The sequence below is a fragment of the Lingula anatina genome, chromosome 4 (assembly GCF_051362555.1).
Source record: "Lingula anatina isolate TDL-2025a chromosome 4, LinAna3.0, whole genome shotgun sequence".
NCBI lineage: Eukaryota > Metazoa > Brachiopoda > Lingulata > Lingulida > Lingulidae > Lingula > Lingula anatina.
The window spans coordinates 25,147,784-25,161,517 of NC_141770.1; the positions used below are offsets into that span (position 1 = coordinate 25,147,784).

At 35.1% G+C, this 13,734-nt stretch overlaps 1 protein-coding gene across 3 annotated transcripts; it reads right to left on the reverse strand.

The window, feature by feature from the left end:
• Positions 1 to 8,397: 8,397 nt before the first annotated feature.
• Positions 8,398 to 13,635, reverse strand: LOC106162958 (AN1-type zinc finger protein 1). Of its 3 annotated transcripts, none has more exons than XM_013540416.2 (8): positions 13,527 to 13,635; positions 13,182 to 13,224; positions 12,769 to 12,808; positions 12,040 to 12,225; positions 11,150 to 11,241; positions 10,715 to 10,905; positions 10,250 to 10,330; positions 8,398 to 9,868 (listed from the first exon to the last, which is right to left on the reverse strand). In XM_013540416.2, exons 3-8 carry the CDS (start codon positions 12,786 to 12,788, stop codon positions 9,674 to 9,676), a joined length of 765 nt encoding a protein of 254 aa, XP_013395870.2. In that variant the 5' UTR covers positions 12,789 to 12,808; positions 13,182 to 13,224; positions 13,527 to 13,635; the 3' UTR covers positions 8,398 to 9,673. The 3 variants fall into 3 exon arrangements, with proteins under 3 accessions (XP_013395870.2, XP_013395868.2, XP_086866775.1); XM_013540414.2 differs by having other exon boundaries at positions 12,040 to 12,167; positions 13,527 to 13,629; XM_087010649.1 differs by having other exon boundaries at positions 9,722 to 9,868; positions 10,176 to 10,330; positions 12,040 to 12,167; positions 13,527 to 13,629.
• Between the last annotated feature and the right edge of the window lie 99 nt (positions 13,636 to 13,734).

A 13,734-nucleotide genomic window follows, 5' to 3' on the forward strand; every position in this document is an offset into this window, starting at 1 on the left:
GAGAAAAAATTATAAAGGAAAACAACAAAACTAGAAAAGCACTTTGAGAGTGCAGACCTCTGCCAAGGCAGCAATTGTTGATTATTATTGATAATTGATTGATTATTGATCCAGACCACCACCAAAAATTAATCATTGTCCTCTTTGGCCCACTTCCGACAGTTCCTGAAAATTTCTGCAAAATTGGTCTATAACTTTTTGTGTTATGTGGATGACAGACAAACAGGGGTGAAAATATAACCCCCTTGGCAGAGCTTGAGGTAAATATAATTCCAATGAAGATGCTATTCAAACTTTTAATCTTCCAGTTTGATATATATATATATATATATATATATATATATATATATATATATATATATATATATGTATAACTTATTTGCAATATTAAACAAAATTTACCTGCATAATTATCACTGCTTCCTTATTATTAATCTAGCAGAGAGCTTTACCTTTGGGAGTTTACAACAAGTGTGCTTTACGTAATCTCATTTAATGGCCTATTAAAGCAAATGACTTTATAACTCTGAAATTAATCTAGTGATACCCAAGGGTAATTTACAGACTGACCCACTCAAAGGTCTTCAGGCCCATAAGTCACACCTTAAGAAAAGCACAAAACCATAATGCCCAAAATAGGAGACTACCAATCCTGAAGCAATAATACATTATGTTTAACTGCACAGTCAACATCAACTTATGCACAACAGGTAACACAGACGAAAGTAAAAGCATAATGCTCCAGGCCCATCAGAGTTCAAGTTTATACTTAGAAAGTGCCAGAATGAGAAAAATGAAAATTTCACAAAAAATGCATAAATACAATAAACATGATAATCCAATAGAGCTGGTTTTCTCATGAGCTGAAGGCCAATCCTAAAAATCGTACTTGTAAGTTTAAAATTATAATAAGTAGCACAGTTTTCTTTTCATAATGTTTGCAGTAGCAGTGCAAAAAGATTGTTGTCAATTTTGATGTAACATTACATAATAAATTAGAGAATAATTATCACCAATTTTTGTTTATTGACTATAAATAGGATGGACATGTAGAAAATATGATTACCATTTGGCTTCATGTCCATGGGAGCTCCGAGTCCCACAATGAATATGCCAAAAAGATAATGAATATTACACTAAAATGTATAACTTCCAGAAAAAGAAGCCAATTAGACTGCTTTTCTAACTCAGGCTGCATTTTAGTCCTGTGTTTCTTTTTTGAAAGTTTGACAGTCATAAGTAACACGGTTTTCCCATAATGGTCATCAAGGCAGCAGCACCAAAAATTGTGTTTTCTTCTATTTTGATGCAACATTACATAATGCTTAACAGCATACTGACCATCGATTTTTAATAATAAAATATAAGTGTCATGGATTTTCACAAAATGTGACTAGCATGGGTCTTCAAGCCCGTGGAGGTTCTAAGTCACACCTTGGAAATGCCAATATGTGAAAAATTAAATTTTCACAAAAAACTGTTTAATTGCCAGAAAAATTTACCAAACAGACTGCATTGCCTACTGAAGCTGTATTTTAGTCCCATGTTTCTTTCCTGTAAGTTTGAGAACAGTAAGTGACATGATTTTCCTTAAATGGTCATCATGGGAGCACTGCCCAAAAAAGGGGTTTCTTCAAATTTTGATGCAATATTACATAATGTTTTACAGCATAATGACCATCAATTTTTAATTATAAAATATTAGTATCATGGTTATTCAGAAAATGTAACTAGCAAAAGTCTTCAGGCCCATGGAACTTCAAAGTCACATATTGAAAATGCCAAAATGTAAACAAGACAGCACTGTTCTGAAATGGGTTTATTTCCATTTTTAACGCTTTTTTAACATAAAACAAAATAAACAGTTTACTGCCATTTTTATATGACCAATGAAGAAAATTGATGAGTATCAATAGAACAGTGTTAAATGTCCAACTTCCTCCATTCTGAGATTCTGAACATAGTGGATGAATGCATCTGACAAACTGCAATGATATGAGTTTATTTCCATTTTTGACACTTTATTACACAATACATGATAACAAGTTTACCATCATTTTTACAAAATCAACTAACAATGTTGTAAAGATGCAGGAAATGTCAAACAAACACTTTTACGTATCTTATTAGTTCAATAATGAGACTGTTAACATGCCTAAGAATTGAATGTGAGGAAATGTGAAAAAACAGCATAACTTCTAAAATAATGGACTGATTATGCTGATTTTCAAACTCAACCTGCGTTTTAGTAAGATTGGCCCCTCCTGTGAGTATAATGACAATTGGCCAATCTGTTTTTCTTATATTGTGTTATCAGTGTTGCATATATACTGAAAAAAGTGAAAAAACAGCATAAATTCCCTATATGTGACCCGATCGTGCTGATTTTCGAACTTGACCTGCGTATTATGAAAATTTATCAGTTCTGTAAGTTTCAAGCCAAAAGGTAAAATGGTTTTCCACTTATCGTGTTATCGGTGCTGCATATATGCTGAAAAAATAGAAAAAATAGCCTAAATTCACTAAAAATGACCCAATCACGCTGATTTTCGAACTTGACCTGCGTATTAAGTATGTTCATCAGTTCTGTAAGTTTCAAGCCAAAAAGTAAAATGGTTTTCCACTTATGGTGTTATCGGTGCTGCATATATGCTGAAAAAAGTGAAAAAACAGCATAAATTCCCTATAAGTGACCCGATCATGCTGATTTTCGAACTTGACCTGCGTATTATGAATATTCATCAGTTCTGAAAGTTTCAAGTCAAAAGGTAAAATGGTTTTCCACTTATCGTGTTATCGGTGCTGCATATATGCTGAAAAAAGTGAAAAAACAGCATAAATTCCCTAAAAGTGACCCGATCATGCTGATTTTCGAACTTGACATGCGTATTATGAATATTCATCAGTTCTGCAAGTTTCAAGTCAAAAGGTAAAATGGTTTTCCACTTATCGTGTTATCGGTAAAAGTGCACGGCGACGGCGACGACAGCGACGACGGCGACGACAGACGCAGATGATGGCTATATGTACAGACACATCTGTGTCTGTACATAAAAATTGATGGTCATTATGCTGTTAAGCATTATGTAATGTTGCATCAAAATAGAAGAAAACACAATTTTTGGTGCTGCTGCCATGATGACCATTATGGGAAAACCGTGTTACTTATGACTGTCAAACCTTTAAAAAAGGAACACTGGACTAAAATGCAGCCTGAGTTGGAAAAGCAGTCTTATTGGCTTCTTTTTCTGGAAGTTATACATTTGAGTGAAATATTTATAATCTCTCTGGCATATTCATTGTGGGACTCGGAGCTCCCATAGACATGAAGTCGAATGGTAATCAAATTTTCTACATGTCCATGCTATTTATAGTCAATAATCAAAAATTGGTGATAATTATTCTGTAATTTATTATGTATTCAATTCAATTCAATTCAATTTATTTCTGTACTGGTACATAGATTGTCATGACCTTGTACAATATGATATACTAATGATGATACAATACAGTTAGTGCATTACCATCTTTATATAATGGACATACGTATCAGTAACATTACTCATAAAATATTCTATCTAGGCAATGCGATAAACCTTGGTGTGATTTTAAATTTACCATAAACATACTATAAACATGTTACACAAAAAGAATATGTTTAAACTTAAAACCAAGGTTACATAGCTGTTTAAAGCCAGTTTGATGACATGGATAATTACGACTAATGAAAATTACATAAGACAGATAAGTAAATAAGTGACACAGATATAAATATTATGCCATGTTCAGTCCCACTGCCGAGTCACTTCTCACAACAGTGGGACCATACACTGACATTTTAAGGGATATGCTAAGAGTTACCAAGCAGAGCAACTACTTCACTTCTTTTCTTGAATGATTTGATTATAAAGTTGGAGAGGGACACTAGAGTATCTTTTTTGGCACTGTTAAATACATGGCATAAATGACTGTCTGGTGACCTGGGATCAGCTTTTAGGATTGAGGTTTTACTTAAAAAGGTGACTCGGTCTGTTTTGTACATTGGGCATTGGAATATAAAACGGTATTCATCTTCAATTACCCCTTGGGTGCACAGGCGACAGATTCTGTCGCACCTTTCAGTTTTTGGCCTGGTGTGCCGCCCAGTTTCGATGTGGAGTTTATGGTCACTAAGACGTAGTTTAGCAAGGGTTGACAAGGTGTCATAATTTGTTATTTTATCAACATAAGTTGCCCTTTCACACTTTTGGTTAAGTATACGGAAGAGAGACAATTTACTGTTGGCTTGAAGTTTGCTATTGCACATTTGGGTAAAGTGGTCAGTTTGTCTTTGTTTGAAAATTGTGGTGAAGTTTTTTGGAGGTGACGGTACATCAAAATTGTAATGGTACATCAAAATTGACAACAATTTTTTTGCACTGCTACTGCAAACATTATGAAAAGAAAACTGTGTAACTTATTATTATTTTTAACTTACAAGTATGATTTTTAGGATTGGCATGTAGTTCAAATTAGAAAGCCAGGTCAATTGGGTTATCATTTATTATTGAATTTATGCAATTTTGTGTGAAAATTTCATTTTTCTCATTCTGGCACTTTCTAAGTATAAACTTGAACTTTGATGGGCCTGAAGCCTTATGGTTTTACTTTTGTTGATGTTACCTGTTGTGCATAATTAAAATTTGATGTTGACTGTGCAGTTAAACATAATGTATTATTGCATCAGAATTGGTAGTCACCTATTTTGTGCATTATTGTTTTGTGCTTTTCTTAAGATGTGACTTATGGGCCTGAAAGACCTTTGAGAGGGTCAGTCTATAAATTTCCCTTGGGTATCACTTAGCTAAGTTATAAAATCATTTGCCTAATTAATAGGCCATTAAATGAGATTACATAAAGCACACTTGTTGATATTTCCCTGTAAACTGCCAAAGGTTAAGCTCTCTGCTAGATAAATAATAAGGAAGCAGTGATAATTATACAGGTAAATTATGCAGGTAATTATATATATACATATACATATATATATATATATCAAACTTGAAGATAAAAAGTTTGAATAGCAGCTTCATTGGAATTATATTTACCTCAGGCTCTGCCAAGGAGGTTATAGTTTGTCTGTCATCAACATAACTCAAAAGTTATGGACCGATTTTGCTGAAATTTTCAGGAACTGTCAGAAGTGGGCCAAAGAGGACAATGATTAGTTTTGGTGGTGGTCTGGCTCAATAATCAATCAATAATAATCAACAATTGCTGCCTTGGCAGAGGTCTGCACTCTCGGAGTGCTTTTCTAGTTTTGTTATGTTTCCTTTATAATTTTTTCTCAAACACTGCATTTGTGACTTTTAACTCTCATCCACCTGAGGCTCTGCACATTTTCTGTATTTCCACATAAGCAGTTGTTTTTTATGTCTTTAAATAAACATAATAATGTAATAAAATGTAATATTATTTTATGCACTATCATCATTTTTCAAATATTGAGACTTTCATCATGTGACTTTGGTCTCTCATGGTCCTGAAACTGTAATCTTATTTAAGGGGTGGATTGAGACCATCTTCTGGGTCTTCCGGAAGACAGTCAGGTTATTAAGTTTATATTGACTGGTATCTTTCTTTTCTGTTGGAAGACCATCAAAATGGAGGATGGATCAACATAGATACTTTGGAATACTGTCAGAAAATATCTCAGGGTCCGCTCCTGTTATTGACCATGTTACCTGTTGTGCATGATTAAAATTCAATGTTGACTGATAATGCTATTATAAGCATTATTTATTTTTGCATCAAAATTGACAAAATGACCTTTTTTGCATCTTTATTTTCTGTTTTTTGTCTGTACATTTGACAGCTTTGCTGCCTTGTTTCTGATCAAAGATGTGTATTGATGAGATACAATGATAGAAAAAAAAAGAAAGATTTTTAAAAACCTTACACCTATTCCTGTCACATTTTCCCCTCTACGCTTAGTGCAATGTGCTCTGCATATAACATGGAAAAAGAAATGTACCCAATACACATTATTGGAACTGCAATTAGATGTGCTACAGAACAATTATGACCATTACCGAAGATTGACAAATTACGATGTAAGACTTTTTCCATAAATATAAAAAGGAATTTATATGGGTCTTTTGGGGGCCTCTAAGCAGGAGGGGTTAATCATCAGGTTCTGTTACAAAATCTGTTGTCTCCATCTACAATTAATCAGCAGATTTTGAAAAAAAAATGTGTTAAAATTTCAGCTAGATTATCAGTGGCATATGTACAAACAACCAAACAAAAACTACAACCCATTATTACTTTGTAAAAAATGAATTTATTTATAACCACTGCAGAATTGCACTGCAGTTGTGCTTACCTTTCCAGATTCTGTTCAGGATGAAAATTACAAAGAGAGTGACAGCTCTCATGACAGTGATGAGGGTGATGTTAGTGAAGAAGATACTACTTGCCCCAAGGACACCAAATAAATGACTAAAAGACGCTGGCTACCAGAGGAAAATGAGATCCTCTACAAAACATTATTCTTTCGATTTTGCCCAGCAGGTGCATTATCCCAGCAATGCTGCACAACCAGGACCAATTTATTTTTTAACACCAAGGAAATGTGCCATATACGTTATCTGTTGTGAGGCACTGCCTCAACAGGTAAATTATCTGATCGATGAAAGTGTCAATTGCTCTAAAGGTTCAAATGCTGTTATTGGTTTTTTGCATCACTTTTTGAGACATGTGGTCTGGGGGAGAAGGGTGCATTGTGATATTTGTTCAGGTCAAAACAACAACAGATATGTTTCATATTATTTTTGTTGGCGAGTTATGAGGGGCATGCACACTGAGGTTACTCTTAAACAAAAACAGATATGTTTTATAATATTTTTGTTGGTGAGTTATGAGGGGCATGCACACTGAGGTTACTCTTAACTTTATGCCTCCAGTATGGCACACCAAACCGGAAAAAAATCAAGACGGATAATTTCATGCCAAGACTTCAAAAATTCATTCAAGATCTCACAATATCATTCCAAGATAGAATTTCGGAGAGCCAAGATAATTAACAGCATCCAATATTATACTTTTGTTCTCACGTGATTATTTCAAGACTCAAATGCTGATGTCATCACAACAAACATGGCAGCACCCATACATGGCCATACTGCATGTACTGTTTGTTTTCTGAAGACAAGACAGGCGTTTTACATTGGCTGCTATGGGCTCCAGGCCACAGAACGAGGAAATCAATTTTCTGCTTTCAATGCCGCAGTTTGCAGCCGAGGCCAAGGGCAGGAATAACACATTCGACATCAACGTTGCTGAATATTATACGAGGAAAATCTGACTTGTACTCAAGTATGCTGAGTGTTCTTGTTGACCACGCTGATTCAATTCAAGAACATGAAGAAGACAAGGCCCGAGTGGACGAACTAAATTTATGCATATTTTTTTCTTCAGTTAAATAGGTTGTTGTCAAATTCGACGATGGGCTCCTAAGTCATATCACTCAAGGCCGATAATGAAGGGTGTGAAGAGGGTTATGCATCTGGTCAAGAGGGCTGTCTCTCAGCTGGTGACATAAAAAAATTATAAACTTTTACAACAAATTTAATAATAATGAGATACTGATACATGATACTTTCTTTCATTACATACAGATGAAAGACACTACACTCCTGCTTACCACAGATATGGAAGTATGGCAACCGTCATCAACTGTTGTACAGTGTATCTATGAAGTCCAGAAATCTGATGTCTAATTTCATGGTTTGATCCACCTTGGGCATGTTTGGCATGTAAAGCTTTATCTAGATAAAAAGTTCCTGTCCTGCTTGTGTTGATGCACATTTCTACAGTTGAGTATTGTTTATGTATTGCTGTTCATATCAATTCTACCCATTTGTTACAACACAGAAGAAAAGAAGGAAAGAAGAAAGAAGTGAAATAAGTGGGAGAAAGAAGAAAAGAAGATGGAGAACAACAATGAAAGTGAGTTAGAAATTTTAATTTTAAGAATGTAAGTGGGAAAAGTGTGCATGCTGTAACTTCTGCAGATGATACCATGCAAGATGGAGAGAATCTTAGATTTTCTACACCCAGATCTCTCGTCCCGATTATCAACCTTTTTCACTTCTGAGGCATATAATCTCCAAAAGTCACAAGGCCACAACAGAGGACAATAAAGGTAAAGAAACCTTTAAAAAGGTGATTAACAACACTTAAAAAGCATGTGACGATGGATTGACAAAACAGTTTCGAATTTGCAAATTTTTTAGCTTCCAAAATTCTGGCTTTTGACTTATATGGGGACTTGTGCACCCTGCAACACATGCGTGGGCACTACACTTCGTCAGGAACTGTGTCAGAGATTGTTGCGTGCATTTCTCAAAGCATTAATGATGACGCTAGTCTTTTATTAACAGCGTCCCAGATGGAGAGCGAAATTCAAAACACAAGGCAGCATAAAGGGCAAAGTGTTGGAAATAATGATCCCCAGGATAATTACCAGAAATCGATTACGTGAGGTGCAACTGGAGCACTGATAAAAATAACAATAAATGGATCATATTTTGCCCAATTTGATTATACACAAGCCGAAGCAAATTTCTGTGACAAAGACAGAGACAGGCGACAAAGACTTCAACATCTAACTTTTTGTTGCAATGATAATTTTAGGTAGAATCTTAGTCTGAGAGAAGGTAACTATAACTTTATTTTAGATACAAATAGTGTTTTATGTAATTTTGGTAAATATAATGCGTGTCCCACATATGGTGCAATTGGCACATATGTTGTTAAAAAGGAACACATTCTTCTAATAAATGAACTTTCAAGAAGTGACAAGACTCCACCTATCCATTCACCCTCACTGGGGGGACAGCTGTGTTCTACAATCCAGACACGTGGCCAGACCCCAAAGAGATGCCCGCTCTGAAAAGAATGGGACTTGTGCTGGCTGTGGGGCTCCTCCCCAAGAAGGAAGCCAGCGAGGCGCAGTTTAAGCAACTGGAAACTCTACTTGCCTCCCGGATGTTTCCACTGTAGGAGAAGTGGGGATTGATACATTATTATATTGATAACATACACATGTCCATAACTGCTTATACAAATTGAAAAAGTCATTGCCTGGATTGAAACAGTCTGGGAGAAATTGGAATATTCTGTTGCACAATTACTATAATTTTCAAAGTTCAGGGAATACTCTGAGAGGTGGTATATATTTGACAATCATATACACTAAAAACCCAACTCAAAATGAATTTTGTGACATGAGCAAGATCCTTTACAAGCATACAAAACAGCAATCTAAACTAACATCTTGGTTGTGGAAATAAATACATTTAGTTTGATTTTGTTGACATCATCACATCTTTTTCTATAGTACTTGGCCTTGTCTTGTCATGACCTCCAACTAAAACAAAGGTCTTCTTGACATCATGTCTTATCATCTAATTCCTGTATTGTAATGTAAATCACAGGTACTTGACACAAGCTGGAAAGCAGATTGATGTGAGTACATGTTGTTACTCACTGACCACTAGGTGAAAACATTTTCCAACTTGTGTCTTATAATAAGGTATTATTTTCAAATACCAAGGTAACAAACATTTTCAGCTTAATCCCCCTATTGCTAGGACATCACATCTTCCAGCCTACATGCAACCACGGAACCTTACGTCATACTGTACGGTGTCACATCTTCTAACTTACTGCAATCATTGTCCACATATTCTATGATGACGCTGCTCCCACTGCACAGCTCGGGTAACCCAGGGGTCAGTTCAGGATGACCAGGAGCCATCAGTGAGTCCAGGGAAGCGTCCATGGGCAGTATGACACCTTCCTCAGCATCAAACAGTCTCAGTTTCTGTAACATAAAAATGGTTGTGCCTACTGAATCAAGTTATCAAACTTGAATAGTCATGTTAAGAAACGTCTGCCAAGGTATATATTACAATAAGATGTCAATGTATAACATTCAAAAATGTTTAATATAAGAAACATATAGATGCACTGATAATTATTTTGCAATGCAGTAAAAAAAATTGAAAGACTTGTCTTTAGAGTGCAGGCATAATAATAATAATAATAATAATAATAATAATAATAAAAATAAAGCAAAATTGTATTGGATCAATGTGACCAAAGAAATAATAATAATTTGCTGAAGCCACCTCTGTCCTATTCTCTGTTCACAATTGCTACCAAAATTGATATTTCAGTGACGTTGGTCTTTATTTACACCAACCTTTGCTACAGCTACGTTATTGTCATTTTTCAGTTTAGCGATTTCTGCAATTTTGTCTACTATTCTTCCAATTGTCCACTTCTGAAACGAAAATTCCAGTCCATAAGCTATGACAAAATCATTATCAATGCAAAAAGAAGACACAAAACTGAGCCTGATCAAATGGTGCCCGCTTGTGAAACTGACACAGGTGGAATCCATAAGCAAGCTCTTTCCCTCCGAAACAATTCATAAATCTTAGATAAAAAAACAGAATACAAACTGATAAAAATTTGTAAGCCCCATCATTAGTACAATCATAAGTACACATCATTATGTAAATTTATACAGACCTGAGACCAAACAATATGCCTCACAAAATGACTACAAAAAACATGCTCTTTTCAACTATCTACAACAGTGACATATTATTTACATGTGCCATTTTATGCAGAAGATTTCTCCATTAACCACAACAACCCCCACCTTTGAAAAATACATAGGGCAGTTTTTCTCTGCATTGCCCTGTGGCAGGAGCACCTGTATATACACTTTCTCCGTCTCTGGGATGCCTTTATCCCCAACAGCTTTCATCTTCATTTTCATTAGGGCCACTTTGGCAGCAGTCTTCCTGGACTTTGCCCCTTGTTTCTTTACAGGCTTTGATTTTTGTGACTCTTAAAATGAATAAAAGTCGATCATGATAATACTTATAATAATAATACTAATCTCTTTTGCTTCAAACATATCTTTCTTTGTGACAACCCCACCAGATGGTTCATAACTACTATATTGCAAATTTTGGATTGAAATTAAAAAGAAATTCACCAACTTTTGTACAAATGCAAATGCAACTGAAAAAAAAAGATGTTGAAGGAAGAAAAGTAAGGAGATTAAATTACAAAGACTCTGTCTCCCTACCTACTATCTGTTTGACATGCTCCGCTGTCTTGGCCATCTTAGGTGATGGTGGTCTCAGCTCAGGACAGTCATGGTCCACTTGGTGTCTGTGGCTGAAATATCAACCCATAGAATAGGGTTTATCATAGGAGAAACACACCGAGACTTGCTTGACAAGAAGTCTGAAAACTTTGGCCTTAGCTTGGACTTGTTTTAAGGGTTCATTCCCAATGAAACTATTGTTCTAGGTAGATCGATCCAACTCCACATGGACTCTCACTAAACACAATCAGATTAACACGCCTCCTCCTGGTGTTGAGTAGAATACAGAAAAGCTGGTGATTATGCAAATATGGGGGAAACAAGGTGTGTTAATCTGTTAATCTGATTTCATTCAGTGAGAGTTTTCGCAGAGTTGCATTGATCTACAAAGAAAGATGAACCCAAAAATACTAAAGTGATACGCTGTGTTGGTCAACATGCTGGGATGTGTCCCATTTTTTTTAAGTCCAGTAAGTTTTTGTTTCTATCTTAAAGACTATGACAAAATTCTGCCTGACAAATCTCTCTTACTGTACTTGTTCTAAAATCTGCCTTCAAGTTGGTTTCAGCAAGGTATGTATGAAATCCACTTTGTGCTATCACATACAGCTTGCTGACACATGGTGTATCTCGATTATGTTATAGAATGTCACTACACTATCACATCTATATTATTAAATTATTATGTGACAGAGCTGTTAGATAAACTTCACTAAGATTTCAATTAGCTCAATACTTGGGAATCCTTGACACACTATTGTGAAAACTGACTATTTGAGTCCAATATGTTACCAAACTTCTAAATCTAGTATTAATTCTGTTGGCAAACAATACTTCCTTTTTTTTCATTACCAGTGACCTCTGCTTACCTGAGACAGAAGTTGAGGTGACAGTGTGGACAGACAATAGGTGTCAGCTCCCGATTGGTACAGTCTTGGACAGTACAGTGGTGACCTCTAGGGCCAGAATACTCTGGGTGAGACACACTGACATTGCACTGGAACAGGAGTATCATGGTGAGAGTGGCATTGTTACTCAATGGTGAAATATATACATTGAAATTAAATTTATGCAAGGAATCAAAATGTCACAAAAAACAAAGAGTTGCAATAAGCCAAATAAACCAGGCCACACTAGGCAATTCAAAAAACACTTTTCATCAACTGTCAAAGATTAGTACTGGAAAAAAGATTGACCAGAGAAAATTGCACTTATTTGTTCACTTTTTACTGAAGTAACATTAGAGAAAAGACATCTTATGATAAAAGCAAAGGTAAAGTTGCTAAAGATTAATAATTGCACCACCCTGTATGCAGTGACAATTGTATCTTGTTTTTTGTTTAAATGTCTTCAAATGTCCTACTTGACAAGACAATGAAAACTTAAACTGTGGCATATGAAAGTATTATAGAATGCATATTAAGTGATTTGGAATTTAGTCACAAGTTTGTCACATTTGGTCAGGTTTATCACTGATGTTATGAAAAAGTAGGCACAATGTTTTTTCTAAAAATAACCTACATTACCATTACTTTCCGAAAATTCACAACAGCAGTGGTTACAAATAAGCCACATATGATAACCACTATGTCACTTACCTTTGTACATGAATGTGCATCTTCTGATTTATGGTTCTTACTAAAAATACAATTAAAATGGAAAATGCCACACCTTTTCTGTTACCAAAGGCAAAAAATAAACTAAAAAAATCATCAAATACTTAATAATAACATGGAAGATCAAACCATGTTTCATTTTCTTCATGAGTAGTAAGTTCTTATATTCTACATATCCCTATAATTCTTTTTCACTATTTCTGTCTGAGAAGATACAAATAATACTACTACTAATAAAAGATATCAAAATATGTGTTGCTACCTGGTTGTTATTTAATTGCTTACACAATAATGATAATGTTAACTTATTCTTTACAGAATACGTTTTAGAAAAATGTATGCATCTACATTTTTTATTATTGAGTCTTTAAATAAATGTGGAATAACTGGCATACCAAAACTTCTTGGAACAGCTAGTGCATTCAAATGACAGGAAATCTGGAAGTGAAAGGTTATTAAATTTCGTGAGAAATGGGAGAGCAATAAAAAATATGACTTTGTAAAATTCAGCCTATTTCTCCTAATTCTGTTATGAGCCTGTAACCGCGAACAGTCGGAAGTTTTGAGTGGGATACCAACACGTGTTGTTATCGTCACGTGCTACTGCTAGTGTTGAGCACGTTGAACTGGGAGTTGCAGCAAAATGAAAGTAATTTTACCCTGCAGCATGAACGTTACAAAAGAAAAAAATTCAACAGGCGAACGTCCCCTCGACACGCAGCACTACAACACAAACTAACCTAATTGACCACAGGAAGGGAATTCACAGTGCTCTCCAATTAAAGGAACGTCGCCAAGATCTTCAGCGTTGTCAGCCATTTTAAAGTTCCCAGAAATTACGATCAAGACAAGCCCAAGTCATGTAACTGTTTATTTTTTATTCTTTACATAAATTGTGTATCAAAGACAAAGAAACAAACCATAATTATAGTATAATTAATACCATTA